We start from the raw sequence: 18,225 nt of genomic DNA on the forward strand, positions 1-18,225 counted from the left end.
CATTTGGAGAAAATAAAGCTGAAAGGGAGACAGGGAGGAGAGATAAGAGAGTTTTGGTGGCATTCTCAGCTCAGGTTCCAGTTGTCCTTGATTTCAACTGCATCCCTGCATCCTGAGTTTAGGTTATCTGAGACAGTAAATTCCCTTTTTTGCCCAACTACGTTTCAATAAGGTTGCTGACATTGCAACAAGAGGATCCTTACACAACAAGAAACTTCTGTCTTCAACTCAAAGAACTTTTTTTTTTTTTCATGAGAATAGGGATAGTTTTGGAAACAACCAATTTTGTTCATCAGTTTTGTTCAAATCTCATTAAATCCTTCATAAGTTAATGAGTATTCATAATTAAAAAGTTATTCTTAAAAACTAAACAAGGGTAGGGTATACTAATATCTCAATCAGAAGCAATTTTTCACTTGATTTTTCCTAGAATACAACAACTGATAAAAACACAAGCCATTTGACATATATACACAAAAAATGTCTTAGGTACAGTTAATGTTATCATCTTCATATCCTTAACAATATCACTGATAATCAGAAAGATGATCCTAAGACACTATAATGTTCTGATTTATCAAAGAAAGATTCTATTATGTTTAGTATGTATTAACCCTAGAAAATAATTTGGCAAATTTGCAATAAGAATTGAAACAAAAACAAAAAAGTATTCTGTTTAACTCTCTGTAACTCAGGATATTACGTTTATAGTATCTCATTCACAGAAGGCTGAAGTTTCACTGTACTTTCAAATTTGCTGCCTGTGGCTCTACTTTAAGAAAATTTTAGGCCGGGCGCAGTGGCTCAAGCCTGTAATCCCAGCACTTTGGGAGGCCAAGACGGGCGGATCACAAGGTCAGGAGATCGAGACCATCCTGGCTAACACGGTGAAACCCCGTCTCTACCAAAAAGTACAAAAAACTAGCCGGGCGAGGTGGCGGGCGCCTGTAGTCCCAGCTACTCGGGAGGCTGAGGCAGGAGAATGGCGGGAACCCGGGAGGCGGAGCTTGCAGTGAGCTGAGATCCGGCCACTGCACTCCAGCTTGGGCGACAGAGCGAGACTTCGTCTCAAAAAAAAAAAAAAAAAAGAAAATTTTAAAAGAAGATATTTTATCCTAGGTAAAATTATTCCACTGGGTCAAATTTTATTTATGGATTTTACAAATATAATATTGTCTTGAATCATTATTTTCAAATTTCAAATTTAAAATATTTGATTTTACTCTTAAATTATCCATCTGTAATAAAATATATTCATAAAATAATACTATAATCAGATAATGCACTGAAAGAGCATTTTACATAACCTTAACAGTGAAACGTCTTTTTGGATTATGTAATTGTTGTGGGTTCTGTTAAAAGCACACTGCATTTCTTTTTTTTTTTTTTTTGAGATGGAGTTTTGCTCTTGTTGCCCAGGCTGGATGGCACGATTTCAACTCACTGCAACCTCTGCCTCCCAGGTTTAAGTGATTCTCCTGCCTCAGCCTCCCGAGTAGCTGGGATTATAGGCATGCACCCCCACGCCCGGCTAATTTTTTATTTTTAGTAGAGACGGGGTTTCTCCATGTTGGTCAGGCTGGTCTCGAACTCCCGACCTCAGGTAATCTGACAGCCTCAGCCTCCCAAAGTGCCAGAATTACAGGCATGAGCCACAGAGCCTGGCCAGCACACTGCATTTTAAGACACCTTAACTGTTCAATGCTGACTACCTTAACATACCTTTACAACCCTCTCTAGAGGAAAGGAGGACCACAAATCACTTCTAATTTTAAAAAATACACACAGACACACTCTCCCTCATCTATCCTGAGGTATCTGAAGGTCTACAGTTAATCTTACATTACTTTCCAATGTGTTGTTTTGTACACCTTATTACTTTGGGACCTAGGAAAGGGTCAGGACCATATTTGGATTCCCAATAAACACTCCCTGTAGCAAAGCACACACCTTTAAAAACATCAAATAGGGTAAAAGGGCTTATAATAAGAAATCCTCTGCCCATCCTCTCCTCAATCCCCAGAGACAACCAATACTAATTATTTTAGCCACTCTAATACATGCATACTACAATTGTTTATCAATTTGAGATACTACCATTTACTACAATATTAACAGCCAACATTTGTTGTGTTTACTAAGTGCCCAACACAGAACTTTACACGTATTATCTCACTTAATCCTCACAACAGCCTCATAAAGTAGGTGTTATTATATCCCCATTTTAGTTTGGAAAATTGGGACACAGAGTTCAATAACGTGCCCAGGATCACAAGCTAGTAAGGACCAGAATTGAGATTTGAATCCTAACACCATTGCTCACTTTTAACCTATATACTCTTATATCCACCGACTCCACAGTCCACTCTTAATAAATAAATACTTTTGAGATTCTCCCAAATTAAATAAAAATAATGAGAAAAATAAAACAAAGAAGCCGAATCAGGATGGCATTTCTCAAAACCAGAACAATTTTTTGGTTCTATACGTCAGTAATTTTCAACTTTGGCTTTGAGCACAATCCATGAAGTCTCATCAATTAATCACATTTTAATTTTATATCCATTGACTCAGTGATTACTAAGCTTAATAGTAATGCTCAGTGGTTACTATGCTTAACAATGGTTACTATACTAAGCACAGTAGTTACTATGCTTAATATACAGTATTTTAAAATATACATTATTTTAAAATCTAGATGATTATTATACAAACTGTAGCATTTTTGCTGAATTTTTTAAAAAGGCATCAAATCCTAGTGACTTCGTAAAGAAGTGCTTTGAAGGAAAAGAGTTGCAGGTAACCTATCGGAAGAAAAATAACTTTCAAAGTAATTTTGTATCTGCTTTCTGAAAGCAGATGTGTACAAATACATATACATATATATACACACACATACATATATATACACATAATATATACACATAATAGGGCAAAAAGTAATAGAAAAAGGTAAAATTATTTTTATTAAAGAAAAGCTTCATGGCCAGGTGCGGTGGCTGATGCCTGTAACCCCAGCAGTTTGGAAGGTCGAGGCGGGTGGATCACCTGAGGTCAGGCCTTCCAGACCAGCCTGGCCAACATGGTGAAACCCTGTCTCTACTAAAAATACAAAAAATTAGCCGGGTATGGTGGCGGGCGCCTGTTATCCCAGATACTCAGGAGGCTGATGCAGGAGAATCGCTTGAACCCGGGAGGCGGAGGTTGCAGCGAGCCGAGATCACGTCATTGCACTTCAGCTGGGCAACAAGAGCGCCACTCCATCTCAAAAAAAAAAAAAAAAAAACTTCAAAAAGTAGATTTTATGAAATCTGTGAGGACAGTAGATAATAGCAATAGTTCGATTTAATATTCAAACAAAAAATCATGAGAAATAAAATGAATGTGAAATAAAAAACGTTACCATAAAAAGAGAGAGGAAAATGAGAAAAAAGGCAATAGCAGAAGTTTTGAAATCGAGAAAAAAGGAAGAAAGAAAGAGATGAAAGCCCTAGATAATCTAGGCAATCCAGTTCAAAGCTCTGAGTCAGATGGTTCTGAAATAGCCCCTATGATATTCTGGCAGAAGGGGATACTGTGATCTCATTCTATGAAAGAGCTGAGATGACTTACTGAGGATGTACTAGTAGGTAAAATGGAAGCTGGTCATAGCTAGTCTGCTGGACCAGTAGACCAACATATGGTCTCCATCCCTCTACCGAAGCCTTTCTTCTAACCATTCTAAATGACAGGAATCTGACACCACTTACAAGCTACATTACTTAATTCAGTACTTATTTGAATCGTTGTTTCACATGTATACAACATCCCAACTAGTTATTTACCTTTTGGAAAACATATGCTATCCTTTTTATGTTATTTTAACCCATATAACCTAACACAATGCTATATACCTAGTAGACAAATGCTCAAGCTGATTATCTTGAAAAATCACAACTTAAAACCAGAACATTTGAGTTTGAAGAAATCTTAGAGGTCATCTTGTCTAGCTACTTTACCTCAAAAGCAACAAAACTAAGACTAGTTAAGTATCTACTAGCTCAAGGTCACTGAGCTACAACTAGCACCCTAATCCCTTGATAATCAGTTCATCTTTATTCAAATAGCCTTTAATTTCTTTCATTTCGATAAAACAAATAATCACCTATTTCAAAAGAAAACAAAGTAACAGCAGCTTCCCTTTCAGTATTCACCATATGCCAGGGCCTTTAGAAGGTACAATTTGCTTGGCAGCCTATGTGCCTAGGTCTATGGTAACTGCTTTATAAATATTATCCTAGTTAATATTCACAATAACTGTAAAAGGTGGCACTATTAACCCAACTTTACAAATGAGAAAAATGTACTTTGACCATGGTAACAATAAGCTGCAGAAGTTAACATTTTCAGTTTGTCACCATAGCTTTGGCTCTTTTTTTTTTTTAAGACAGAGTTTCGCTCTTGTTGCCCAGGTTGGAGTGCATCTCGGCTCACTGCAATCTCCACCTCCCGGGTTCAAGCAATTCTCCTGCCTCAGCCTCCCAAGGAGCTGGGATTCCAGGCATATGCCACCACGCATGGCTAATTTTGTATTTTTAATAGAGACGGGCTTTCTCCATGTTGGTCAGGCTGGTCTTGAACTCCCAACCTCAGGTGATCCGCCAGACTCGGCCTCCCTAAGTCCTGGGATTACAGGTGTGAGCCACCACGCCTGGCCAGTTTTGGCTCTTAACCAGTATTCTATACTGCCTCTCACTGAATACCAAAAATATCCTGAAGTCTCACAAAGACTCCAGCACAATGCCTTACCCAAACATGATAAACAAACGTTTAAATGACCAATTAAATGAGTAGATGATTTAATTCATTAAAAAGTAAGATGATCTTACCTAAAATACCTCTAAAAAGGCATTTATCTAATTGTATAATCCTCTAAGAAAGGTTTTAACAGTGGGCAGTTTGCATACTAACAAGAGATTTAAGCAATGCTCATTTCTTTACCTACAAATAATTCATCTGCTTAACAAATAGGTGAAAAACTGTTTTTGTGTGAGAGTGTTAAATCTGAAGATAAAAAGTGAAATGAAATTTGTTCCTGCAAGATCCTATTCCACTAAATTAAAACCCACATAAGTTTTAAATCAGTCACCAAAACCAAAATAAATGTGTAACACTTCCCTCTGTCTTCTGGTAGAGAAAAAAGAAGTTAACATTAAGTGAGCACCTACAATGTGCCAGTTCTTGACCCTCAATATACAGCCTCACCTAATCCCTTACAGCCAAGTAAACTAGGCAGCATCTCCATTTTCTTTTCTTTTCCTTTTTTTTTTTTTGAGACAGAACCTTGCTCTGTCACCCAGGATGGAGTAGAGCTGCTCGATCACGGCTCACTGCAGCCTCAACCTTCCAGGCTCAAGCGATCCTCCCACCTCAGCCTCCAATTAGCTGGGACTACAGGTGAGTACCACCATGCTCGGCTAATTTTTGTATTTTCTGTAGTGACAGAGTTTTGCCATGTTTCCCAGGATGGTCTCGAACTCCTGGGCTCAAGTGATTCTCCCATCTCGGCTTCCCAAAGTGCTGGGACTACAGGTGTGAGCCTCCATGCCCACCCAGGATCTCCATTTTCTGATTACAACTGAAGCTTAAAGAAATTAAGCACTTGTCTCAGGTCACTTACCTAGTTACTGAATTTCCAGAATTAGAATCCAAGTCTGTCTGACGCAAAGTCTATGTTCTCTCCAAAAAGAGGTTAAAAGTACTATTATTTCATTACCTACCAAGACAGAGAATGGGTTTCTTTCCAAGAGAGACTGAAAACACTGCTTATTTTAACAACAAAAATATGTTCTCAGTTAATCCTCGCTATAGCTTATTAACTATTATCCATTATAATAGTTATCCATTTTTATCCATTATAAATGATGAAACTAGAACTCAGAGATTTATTAATAGCTGGCCCAAGAACACACTGCTAGGGGGCAGCAGAACTACCCCAGGTCTGCACCAGGTGCACACACTAACCACAGAAAATGCAGAAAGACCTCAGCCATGTAGTACACACTTAAGGTCCATACAAAGTATTAAAATAATCAGATCTCGTGCTTCTTGGGTAAAAAGGAACGGTATATATTATGTATGCCAATTCGCACTGTCAATGAGGAGGTTGACTTTCTAGTAATATCCTATCTATCGAATGGCAACCTGAAGATTGATATCTAAATTTCAAGCCTACACTGGCCTTCTACTACACCAAATAATCTGGATTTGTTGCCAGTTAAAATTATTCTTAAAGTAGCGAACAACAGTACTATATTACAAAGCAAAGGTATATTAAGAACAGTATGCTAAAATACATAAGATAGACCAGGCATGGTGGTTCATACCTATAATCCCAGCACTTTAAATAGCTAAGGTGAGAGGACCACTTGAGTTCAAGAGTTCAAGACCAGCCTAGACAACACAGGGAGACCTCTTCCTCTACAAATAATAAAAAAATCAGCCGGGCATGGTGGTGCGAGCCTGTGGTCACAGCTACTTGGGAGGCTGAGGTGGGAGGATCACTTGAGCCCTGGAGGTAGAGGCTACAGTGAGTTGTCATCCTGTCAGTGCACTCTTGCCTGGGGGACAGGGAGAAACCCCGTCTCAAAAACATACACTGGATAAACATATAAATGTTTGAAATACTTTCACAGGAAGAGATGAATAGAAATCACTTAGCAACATTTTCAAGGCAACATCTGAAAACTACTTTGTCTATTTCTTGACATATGTTAGGGCCTAAGTGAACCAAAAGAGATGTCTACAATGCCAGTTCTGAAAATGTTACCACTTTGGTCAAACAAATGTTTAGTCTTACTGTACAGTTCTGTTTGTCAGAAACCCAGAGTAGCCTTTTCTACTGAGACTGACACAGGTATGTATTCCGAAGGAACTGTCCCATGTGCTTTTGATAAACCAAAGTGACGAATGAGAGGGTGGTTGTGTTAACATGTATGGTTGCCATTATTCACTTCTTAACAAAACTAGTGGTAAGGTACAAACCCAAATCCAGAAGAAAACAGAATCACTCCACTGCAAAGTAACCAGGTAGAGACTTCCATGTTTGTTCATCCTACAACACGACTGTCATCCTTCAACCTCATGAAAACTAGCCGAGTTCTTCAGGAAACTGTGCCGCTGCCCCATACCCACATCACTGTGGATCATCAAAAGTCAGAATGCATCAAGAACTGCCTCCAAGCCTTAACTAGCACTAGCTCAGCTACAAACTCGGAGGTAAACAAGCACAGACTGTGACTGACTGTGGAGCGGGGCACTGTTTACTTACATGGGAGGACACTCATGTTGTGATGGGAAACGTGTTGCACTGTTCACCCCTAGCTCCTAGAAAAACGGTATTTTGACAAGCTAATGTGACTGTGGGTCTATTCCCAAAAGTTTTGACCTCTCTTCTTAATCGCTTAAGAACAAATGCTCAAAAAAGGACGCCCGATACAAGGTGCCCGAGGTGCTGCCCATGGCATTACCTGGAAGGACATCACTATGACCATGAAACTGTCCCCTCACAGTGGGCTAAAGGGAAGCAATAGATACCATCATTCACCCTGGCTAAGAAAAAAGAAATCAAAACCAGACGCGCTTCCACCTGGCCCCAAGAGGCTTGGAGCAAGACTAGGGGATAAGCTGAGGTTCAAACACAGCACCAGGCCCCTCCGCCTCTGCCCTCAAACGCAGCGCGGCGACATAGCAGAACCATCAACATCCCCACCTCTGTCCTCCAGGCACAGCCAGGGACTGCGTCCCAGAGCCCGCCCCGGTCGGGCCCGCCCCGCTATCTCCTCCCCCGTTATCCGCTCGCAGCCGCGCTCGGGCCTGGATTCGCCTCTCCACCCTTCCTAACTTCGGCACATCCCACTACCCCACACACGTCGGCCGCCGCCCTCGGCGAGGCCGGGGAAGAAAGGCTGGAGGGCCGCAGGGCAAGGAATGCACTCAGCACCATTCCTCACCTCTGGGTGGAGAAGGGGCACACAGCCCGCTTCGGTATCGTACTCATCCGGGCCGTCCGCCATCTTGGTGTTAAATCCCTCCTCCCGCTGCATGCCGGGAGAGAGCGTTTCACCCTCCCGGGGCTCGGGCAAGGCGGAGGGCGAGCGCGGGGCGAGCGCGAGCCCCGCCGGAGGCGACGCGGGCCTCCTCCTCTTTCTCCTGCCCCCGTGACGCCCCCTCTGTCCCCTCCCCCCTCGGAGGGCGCGGGTTTCTCCGCGCGTGCGCGAAAGCGCGGCCCGGCCCCGGACTGGAGCGCGCTCTGCTGCACTGCGCTGGGGACGACGGAGGGCTCTGGGCGTGGGCGCCGCGGCTCGGGGGCGGGTCTCGGCCAGAGGCAGATGTGCAGCTCTGACTGCCCGGGGGAGGCAGCCGGGCGGTTGAGGCAGTCGCTTGGGAAACCTAGCAGCGGCTCAGGAGCGAGAACAGAGCTCCGGAGCCTCACGCAGCACAAGTCTGGAGCCCTAGGCAATCGAGGAGGCCCACCCCACGCGCTCCCACTTCCGCTCCGGGACCCCCGGGACCCCTCTTCAGCAACTCAGGCAGAGCCATCAGCTAACTCCAGGGAGGTTTGGGGCCGTCAGGCTTGAGTTGAGACCTGCATCACTCCTGAAGACAAAAGCAGCTCCCCTTTCCTCCACACTTGAAAAGGTCACTCGCAACCTGTGCCTCCGGGGGACGCCCGGAAAAACATGGATACAACTCAGGGCTTCCTCCTAGAGAACCCCCCTTTTTTTTTGAGATGGAGTTTTGCTCTTGTCCCCCAGGCCAGAGTGCAATGGCGCGATCTCAGCTGACTGCAACCTCCGCCTCCCGGGTTCAAGCGATTCTCCTGCCTCAGCCTCCCGAGTACCTGGGATTACAGGCGCCCGCCACCACGCCCGGCTAATTTTTGTATTTTCAGTAGAGACGGTGTTTCACCACGTTGGCCAGGCTAGCCTCGAACTCCTGACCTCAAGCGATCCGCCCGCCTTGACCTCGCAAAGTGCTGGGATTACAGGCTTGAGCCACCACACCCTGCCTAGAACCCTTTTAAAAATGATCCCAACCTGCTCTCAATCGTCTTGAATTAGTACCACACAAAAAATTTACGAGCTAAAAGCCCACACACCGCCATCTGCAACATTTCGATATAATCCAGGAATTCAGAACTGAAGCCACTTAAACTGAATTCGCTTAAATGCAAGGCAGATAAAATGACTAAAGCCATTTTTTAAAGGATTTTAGGGTGCTATCGGGGAGGTGCTCCCTGTAAATGGGCTGATGGGACAATTTTGGAAGGCATTTGTCTTTCTTTTTAGCTGTTAAAAATTGTTAAGTCTAAACAGCTCAGAATTTAGCAGAGATCATGAAAGTTGACCTATTACTGATCCTGGTACTTACTAATCTGTCTCCTGTTAGGCCAGAAACCACCGGGAAAAAGCCTGTACTCTGATAACATCAGGTTAATTTGTAAATCAGGAGGGAGGGCACTCCAAAGGGAGCTTGAAATGCCACGGGAAAAGGGAGGAGGAAGCCTCCTTTGTAAGATTAGTTTCCCGCCAAAGGAGTCTGAGGAGTGTCTAAGGAGAGCCGGAAACAGTTCTGCATGGGACGCCGTTTCTGTGGCGGGATGAGGAAAAGCTGGGGTTTACGAGGGATTGGATGCTGTCTTGAGGATACAGCAATTTAGTAATTAGGTACCTTCAGTAATAAAGTAGCAACACTAGTAAGAGAGCACCAGTCACTTAAAGAGGGGTGGATTTGGCGTGTCATAACTACTGCACGGCTGTGGGAGAAAGAAGTTTCTCAGTTAACTTTGCTGCTGGATTTTTCTGTATCTGTCCTCCCAGCACAGCTACTTTTTCTCTTTTCAGTACGAGCGTATTTTTATTCTGTTCGTCCTGGCCCAAACTAGGAGTCATCTTTTACAGCTAGATAGACTCAGGGTCGGCTTTTGGAGCACCGAATTGTTTTCAGTCATATGTTAACATGGACATAAGTCATTTTCACTCAAAAATTTCAATTTTTTTTTTTTTTTTTGAGACCGAGTTTCGCTCATGCCCACGCTGGAGTGCAATGGCGCAATCTTGGCCCACTGCAACCACCACCTCCCGGGTTCAAGCGATTCTCCTGCCTCAGCGTCCCAAGTAGCTGGGATTACAGGCATGCATCATCATGCCCGGCTCATTTTGTAATTTTAGTAGTTTCTCCACGTTGGTCAGCTGGTCTCAAACTGCCGACCTCAGGTGATCCACCCGCCTTGGGCTCCCAAAGTGTTATGACTACAGGCGTGAGCCACCGCACCCAGTCAAAAATCTCAATTTTTTTTCTTTTTTTGAGACAGAGTCTTGCTCTGTCGCCCAGGCTGGAGTGCAGTGGTGCGATCTCAGCTCACTGCAGCCTCCGCCTCCTGGGTTCAAGCGATTTTCCTGCCTCAGCCTCCTGAGTAACTGGGATTATGGGCGCGCCACCATGCCCTGCTAATTTTAGTATTTTTAGTAGAGGGGGGTTTCACCATGTTGGTCAAGCTGGTCTCGAACTCCTGACCTCGTGATCCACCCACCTCAGCCTCCCAAAGTGCTGGGATTACAGGCGTGAGCCACTGTGCCCGGCCAAAAATCTCAATTTTTAATCTTGCCCCACCTTACCTTTATGTCTTGCATTGACTAGAAATAGAAGATTAGAGTAAATAAAGGACACTGACTGAAAAAGTTAAGTGGCATAAATATTAATAAAGCATTGAATGAAGTGAGAGTGTAAAGAAACTAGGCATGGAGAACTGGAGAAAATGTTTCATGGGTACCCATGTATTAGGAATATTGGTACAGGTATATGATGTGGAGTATTCATAAAAGAAATGTTTAGCCTTCTTTGCAAAAATCAGTAAATCAGAGTTCACTTTAAAATCTAGAGTTCTAGTTCATCTAGCAAACAAGCCGTCTCGACTTTCTTGCTCAGTCCCTACCAGGTCTATGGCCTGCTTTACAAACCGTTTTCATTACCTGCCTGGCTCTGTGGACATTTTTACTCCTGAGAGTTCAAACAAAGAGAAAATACTAAAAGCAGCTGAAAAGTTGGAACAACTTAACCAGGGTCCATGTCTGTCTTGCTTACTGCTGGAACACTGAAATAAATAGTTATTCAATGAAGAACTGAAGAAAGAAATCAAGAGCAGAAGCAGGCATGCTTAGGAAAACATGTTGAAGTTGAATCTTGAAGCAAACTTTTTAGATATAATCAGAGTCCATCTTGATAACTGTAGAGTTCTTATCTATAGCTCAAATTGAGACAATATATTCAGGGGACTATAAAGATAGCTAAGAAAGTACACTGATTGGATAGATTGGCAAAAGAATGGCATAAAATTATGGAGGAATGCAGAATAATGGCTAAAATAGAATAAAATTCAAAGAGGAAAATAGACCTTGTTAGAGAATAATTGTGAAATGGATTTAGAAGCAAACAGATTGAAAAGCATGGGGCATTGTTGTATAAATATAGTTTCATATATAACTTCACACACTACTGGAGCTAAAGACAGCATTAGAGATTATCCAGATTTAGTCATTTCACAAAAAGGAATATGCTGGGAAATTTAAGAAACCCTCTTAAAGTTATAAAACTAGGTGATAGCAGAATCATCTGGAAGCCTCCTGAATTATCCGCATTTACTACTCTTGCCTCTATCACATGTTTCTTCTGTTGTTATTGTCCTCGATGGATTATTACTTGGTCCATTTAATTTTTTTTATTGTGGTGAGGACATCTGATGCAAGATCTCTCAAATTTTTTTCTTTTTTTTTTTTTTTTTTTTGAGATGGAGTCTTGCTCTGTCACCCAGGCTGGAGTGCAGTGGTGCAATCTCGGCTCACTGCCAGCTCCACCTCCCAGGTTCACACCATTCTCCTCAGCCTCCTGAGTAGGTGGGACTACAGGCGCCTGCCATCATGCCTGGCTAATTTTTTGTATTTTTAGTAGAGATGAGGTTTCACCGTTAGCCAGGATGGTCTCAATCTCCTGACCTCATGATCTGCCCGCCTCGGCCTCCCAAAGTGCTGGCATTACAGGCGTGAGCCACCGCACCAGGCCGATCTCTCTTAAATTTTTAAGTGCACAATACAGTATTGTTAACCATAGGCACAATGGTGTGCAGCAGATTTCTGGACCTTATTCGTCTTGTATAACTGAAACTTTATACCCATTGAACAGCACCTCCCCATATCCTACCCTTGCCCCTGGCAACCACCATTCTACTGTTTCTATCAGTTTGACTATTTTAAATACCTCACCTTTGGCCTTCAGTGAGTGGCTTATTTCACTTAGCATAATGTCCTCGGGGTTCATCCATGTTGTCACATAAGGCAGAATTTCCTTATTTTTAAAGGCTGGATAATATACCATTGTGTGTATATACCACACTTTATCCATTCATCCATCAATGGGCATTTAGATTGTTTCCATATCTTGGCTATTGTGATAATGCTGCAATGAACATGAGAATGTTTTATGTCTTTGAGATCCCAATTTCAATTCTTTTGAATATATAAACAGAAGTGAATTGCTGGATCCTATGGTAGTTCTATTTTTAATTTTTTGAGGACCCATCATACCATTTTCCATAGCTGCTGAACCATTTTACATTACAGTGTACAAGGGTTCCAATTTTTCCACATGCTTGCTAACCGTTATGTTTTTTATTTTTATTTTTTTCATAATAGTCATCCTAGTAGGTGTGAAGTGATACCTCACTGTGGTTTTGATTTGCATTTCCCTGATGATTAGTGATGTTGAGCATCTTTTCATATACCTGGTCATTTGTATTTCTTCTTTGGAGAAATTTTTACTTAAGTCTTTTGCCCATTTTTAATTGGATTATCTGAGAGTTTTTGTTCTTGAGTTGTAGGAGTTCATTGAATAGTTTGGATATTAATCCCTTGTCATATATATGATTTACAAATATTTTCTCCCATTGTGTAGATTGCCTCCTCACTTTGCTGACTGTTTATTTTGCTGTGCAGAAGCTTTTTAGTTCAATTTAATTCTGCTTGTCTAATTTTGCTTCTGTTGCTTGTGCTTTTGCTGTAGTATCCAAGAAATTGTTGCCAAGCCCAACGTCATGCAGTTTTCACCTATGTTTTCTTCTAAGTGTTTTATAGTTTTACAGTTCTATATTTTAAATTTCAGTCATAATCTATTTCAAGTTGATTTTTTTTGTATGGTGCAAGATAAGGGTCCAATGTCATCCTTTTTGCACATGGATATCCACTTTTCCCAGCACCATTTGTTGAATAAAATGTCCTTTCCCCTTTGTGTACTCTTAGCATCCTTGTCAAAGACCAGTTGACAGTATATGTGTGGGTTTATTTTGAAGATCTTTATTCTGTTCCATTGGCCTGTATGTCTGCTTTTATGCCAGTTCCATACTGTTTTAATTACTATAGGTTTGAGATGTATTTTAAAATCAGGAAGTGTGATGCCTCTGTGTTCTTTCTCAAGAGTGTTTTGTTTATTCAGGGTCTTTTGTGGTCCCATATGAATTTCAAGATTTTTTTTCTATTTCTATAAAAAACACCACTGAATAGGATGGCATTGAATCTATGGATCACTTTCAGTAGGATAGACACTTTTTAAATATTAATTCTTCCAATCCATGAACACAGAATGTCTTTCCATTTGTGTTTTCTTTTTTTTTTTTTTTTTTTTTTTTTGAGACGGAGTCTTGCTCTGCCGCCCAGGCTGGAGTGCAGTGGCCGGCTCTCAGCTCACTGCAAGCTCCGCCTCCCGGGTTCAGGCCATTCTCCTGTCTCAGCCTCCCGAGTAGCTGGGACTACAGGCGCCCGCCTCGTCGCCCGGCTAGTTTTTTTGTATTTTTTAGTAGAGACGGGGTTTCACCGTATTAGCCAGGATGGTCTCGATCTCCTGACCTCGTGATCCGCCCGTCTCGGCCTCCCAAAGTGCTGGGATTACAGGCTTGAGCCACCGCGCCCGGCCCCATTTGTGTTTTCTTTCATTTCTTTCATCAATTATTTGTAGTTTTCAGCATACAAGCCTTTTGCCTCCTTGGTTAAATTTATTCCTGAGTATTTTATTCTTTTTGATGCTATTATAAATGGGATTGTTTTCTTAATTTTTCTTTTCAAATAGTTCATTGTTAGTATGTAGAAACAAAACTGATTTTTTTTTTTTTTTTTTTTTTTTTTTTTGAGACGGAGTCTCACTCTGCCACCCAGGCTGGAGTGCAGTGGCACGATCTCAGCTCACTGCAAGCTCCGCCTCCCGGGTTTACACCATTCTCCTGCCTCAGCCTCCGGAGTAGCTGGGACTACAGGCGCCCGCCACCTTGCCCGGCTAGTTTTTTTGTATTTTTTAGTAGAGACGGGGTTTCACCGTGTTAGCCAGGATGGTCTCGATCTCCTGACCTCGTGATCCGCCCGCCTTGGCCTCCCAAAGTGCTGGGATTACAGGCTTGAGCCACCGCGCCCGGCCTGATTTTTTTTGTTGTTGTTGTTGAAATTTTAAGGTCAGTTTGTTTAGTTCAATTATGAAAGCTATCAGAAGAATATTCTCCTGAAAATAATTTTTCTTAGAATAAAAGAAAGGAAAATCAAAACCCTCTGAGCATAGCCACAGATGCTGTGGCAGTTAAGCCTCTCTGCAGATGGGAACGTCCATTAGTCAGCTGAGTCACTCTCTGGGTCAGCAGGATTGTAGTCCGGATGATCCTCATCATCCTCCAGCTCAAAGTCATCCATTTCTTGGAACAAAGACTTATCTACCTCCACATTGTTTCCAGCATCCTCCAAGAACTGGATATCAGATGTGTCAAGATTATGATCTGTTCAAGTAGTTGTTTCCCACTTAATTTGTTTTTTCTTGCTTGTTCTTCTTTTATCCTTTTCTTTTTAAGTTCCAAGAATTCTTTATCAAACTCGTCCTTCCGATTTAAGAAATTCTCTATTGTAATTGGGATGCTATGGAATAATTGCTTTTCAGCCTTTTCTGCTTCTGTTTCTTGTTTTCTTTTCTTCTTCTCTTTTAGTTTTTATCTGATCTACTATTTCATTTAATGTTTCTTGCACAGCTGTCACTAGAGTAAAGATCATCACCATACCAAGATTTTCTTCAGCCTGTACTGCTAGTAATTTTAAAATGTCTGAGACATCATTCTCTTCTAGATTTTCCGGAGGGAATATTTCATAAAGGGGAACTTCATCTGGGTATTTTTCACTGTATGTAAACTTGAGGGTAGTCTGGACAGTTTCATCATTTTCTCCAGCCTCAGATGTCACAGTAATGGTGAAGCTGGGTGGATTTTCTGATAATACTATGAAGGAGTCAGGGTAGATGGACTCCTGTGCTGCTCCTCGCGGTAATCTGTCATCGTGGCCCTTGCTGCTGCCCATGGATCGCTCAGACACCTAGGCGGCGCACAGCAGCGGAGACAGCGACCGCGCCGGGAGAGCGGGAAACTCCCCCAGATGGAGTTTCGTTCCTGTTACCCAGGCTGGAGTACAATGGCGCGATCTCGGCTCACTGCAACCTCCGCCTCCAGGGTTCAAGCGATTCTCCTGCCTCAGCCTCCCCTAGTAGCTGGGATTACAGGCGCATGTCACCATGCCCAGCTAATTTTTGTATTTTTTTGCTGGAGACGGGGTTTCGCCATGTTGGCCAGGCTGGTCTCGAGCTCCTGACCTCAGGCGATCCGCCCACCTCCGCCTCCCAAAGTGTTGGGATTACAGGCGTGAGCCGCCATGCCCAGCCCTGTATTCACTTATTGGTTCTAAAATTTAACAATTATTTATTAAACATTTGTTCTGTGTAAATGTTGGAAGCACCACAACACAGAGATATGTTTTAAACTGTCACTCACATTATTTGACTCAACTAAATAAATAATCATAATACTTTGAATTCTAACCGAGTTAATTAATTATAAGATTTTCCTATAAGCCATTTCACAAATTTCTGTGTTTCATTGAATTGTGGACTAAATAAATACTGACTACTTAGAGCTGGAATGAGGCACAGGGTTTGCTATATTGACAAGTCACATCTGACAGTACTCTACAATCCTATTTTAAGTGAAGTAAGGACAGTTTTTTTTGCACTCATATTTTTTAGAGTGATATAGATAAAGCAAGACCAGAGAATTAAAGAGAATATGTAGAATTTAGCATATGTGGTAGTCAACTTCCAAGAAGGCCCCCAGTGACTCTTGTCTCCTGGTACGCACGCCTTTGCACCCTCCCACCGTGAGTAGAGCTGACCTGTGGAACCAATGAGATATTGTGGGAAAATAGTGTGTGACTTTTGAGTCCAGAGCATAAAAGGCATCATGGTTTCTACCTTGTTCTCTCTTGGATCCGTAGCTGTTGGGGAAGCCAGCTGCCATATCATGAAGACATTCAAGCAGCCCTGTGGAGAGGTCTGCCTGGCAATGAACTGAGACCTCCTGCCAAGAACCAACACTACTTGTCAGGCATGAAAGTGAGCTGCCTTAAAAGCGGATCCTCCAGCTCCAGTCAAGCCTTTAGACGGCTGCAACTGCACCTGACCTCTCAACCACGAGCTTATGAGAGACTCTGAGCGAGGACCACCCACTTAAACGGCACCTGGTCTCCTGACACACTAAAACTATGTGAAAATAAGTATTTTTCTAAGATGTAAATTTTGAAATTATTTGTTATATAACAACGTAGTATAGTGTGTAAAACCTGAAACCTCCAAAATCATTTACAAAGTTATACGTGTACAGGAATCTAGCAAGATCAAAATGTTTAACCTGACTTAGTAGAACTGGTTTATTTCTAAACTTTGCTTCCTTAAAAGTAACGTGTGACCTATTTTGTTGATATTTTTGTTGGGGGAGGAGGAGGAGGTGTGTGAAAATTTCTTCTGTCCAGGAAATTTGAAGAGAGCGGTTCCCATTTGTGAAGAGAATCAGTGCTAATAACGTGGGGTCAGCCTTCAAGAGCCATCAATATCCTTATGAAATAGAAGACAATGGGATTTTGTGTTAAGAAATAATGACTATTTGAAGCAACAATGTATATATTTTAAAGTAGGAAGAGAGCAAGAGTATGGATTGCTGGATGTGAACTTGTCTGAGAATGCGTCCTGCTTCCAGGAAATGGCAAATGCACTCAGAGAAGAAAAGAAGGTTCCCCCGCAAAAGTGAGATTCCTCAGGAGCCTCATGAATCAGAGACCTCTCAACACCGAGAGCCTTGCCTCATTCTGTATTTGAGAGCAAATTTCTCTTTTGCAGCAGCACTCCATCATTTTACTACTCCTTAGGAACTTAAGGTGTGGTCATGGCAGCAGTGCCACTAGGTTTTACTCCTTGCCATTTGACTCGCACTGTCTGCAATTTTCCAGGGCACCTGTAAGCCCAAAGGAACCTCCTGAGCACCCATATGTGGGGAGGTAAGAGGAGAAAATCAGAAAGGCTTGACTGAACAAGCTTAAGACCCTCTCTTCCTCCCAACTGAGACAGCAATCAGTGAAAGCCCTTCTTATATGTGTATGCACATTTTTTCAAGGGAGAAAGTCTGCAGCTTTCATTAGAGTTTCAAAGGCATATATGATCCAAAAAAGGTTGCTCAAATCTAAGAACATTTAAAATGTTAAATCCACTTTTTTTTGAGACACTCTTGCTCTGTTGCCCAGGCTGGAGTGAAGTGGTACGATATTGGCCCACTGTAACCTCCACCTCCAGGGTTCCGACTGTTCTTGTGCCTCAGCCTCCCAAGTAGCTGGGATTACACGTGTGTGCAGCCATGTCTGGCTAAGTTTTTTTGTATTTTTGTAGAGATGGGTTTTTGCCACATTGTCCAAGCTGGTCTCAAACTCCTGGCTAGTCATGTGCTTCATGTACATTATTTTATTTAATCCTCGTAGGAAGCCTAAGAGGTAAGTGAGTTAACCCTTTACAGTGAGTTAACATAATGACTACATGGGATCTCTAATATGTGGGTTCATATTAGGTGGATCTCACATTAGGTGGTTTGCAAACAACTAATGATGCATCAACAATTCCTGAAATCAAATATGTAGACAACAACTAATAGGCCATGAATTTGATATATGCTAGTATGTGTCATGACTGGACAGAAAGACATACTTTTGTTGCTTTGAGATTAACCCTCTGATCCAATGTCAAATACACTATTTACTAGCTTTTTTATGACAATTCAACAATGTCAGGAAACTATTC

General features: G+C 42.2%; 1 protein-coding gene and 1 pseudogene across 4 annotated transcripts in view; both read right to left on the reverse strand.

Moving 5' to 3' along the window:
- The window catches only part of ZDHHC17 (zinc finger DHHC-type palmitoyltransferase 17), a 90,335-nt gene extending 81,610 nt beyond the window's left edge, over positions 1-8,725 (reverse strand). For 2 of the 4 annotated variants that reach the window (XM_033221195.1, XM_033221198.1), the window contains exon 1: positions 7,992-8,238. In XM_033221195.1, coding sequence (XP_033077086.1) covers positions 7,992-8,084 — 93 coding nt within the window. In that variant the 5' untranslated portion in view covers positions 8,085-8,238. Of the gene's footprint in view, positions 1-7,991 lie in introns of all 4 variants that reach the window. The other 2 variants (XM_033221196.1, XM_033221199.1) reach the window with 2 other exon arrangements.
- A 5,770-nt stretch (positions 8,726-14,495) lies between these two features.
- LOC117091012 lies at positions 14,496-15,200 on the reverse strand (annotated as a pseudogene).
- Positions 15,201-18,225: the final 3,025 nt, after the last annotated feature.

This window comes from Trachypithecus francoisi, unplaced genomic scaffold, assembly GCF_009764315.1.
Source record: "Trachypithecus francoisi isolate TF-2019V2 unplaced genomic scaffold, Tfra_2.0 Lachesis_group11, whole genome shotgun sequence".
Lineage (NCBI taxonomy): Eukaryota > Metazoa > Chordata > Mammalia > Primates > Cercopithecidae > Trachypithecus > Trachypithecus francoisi.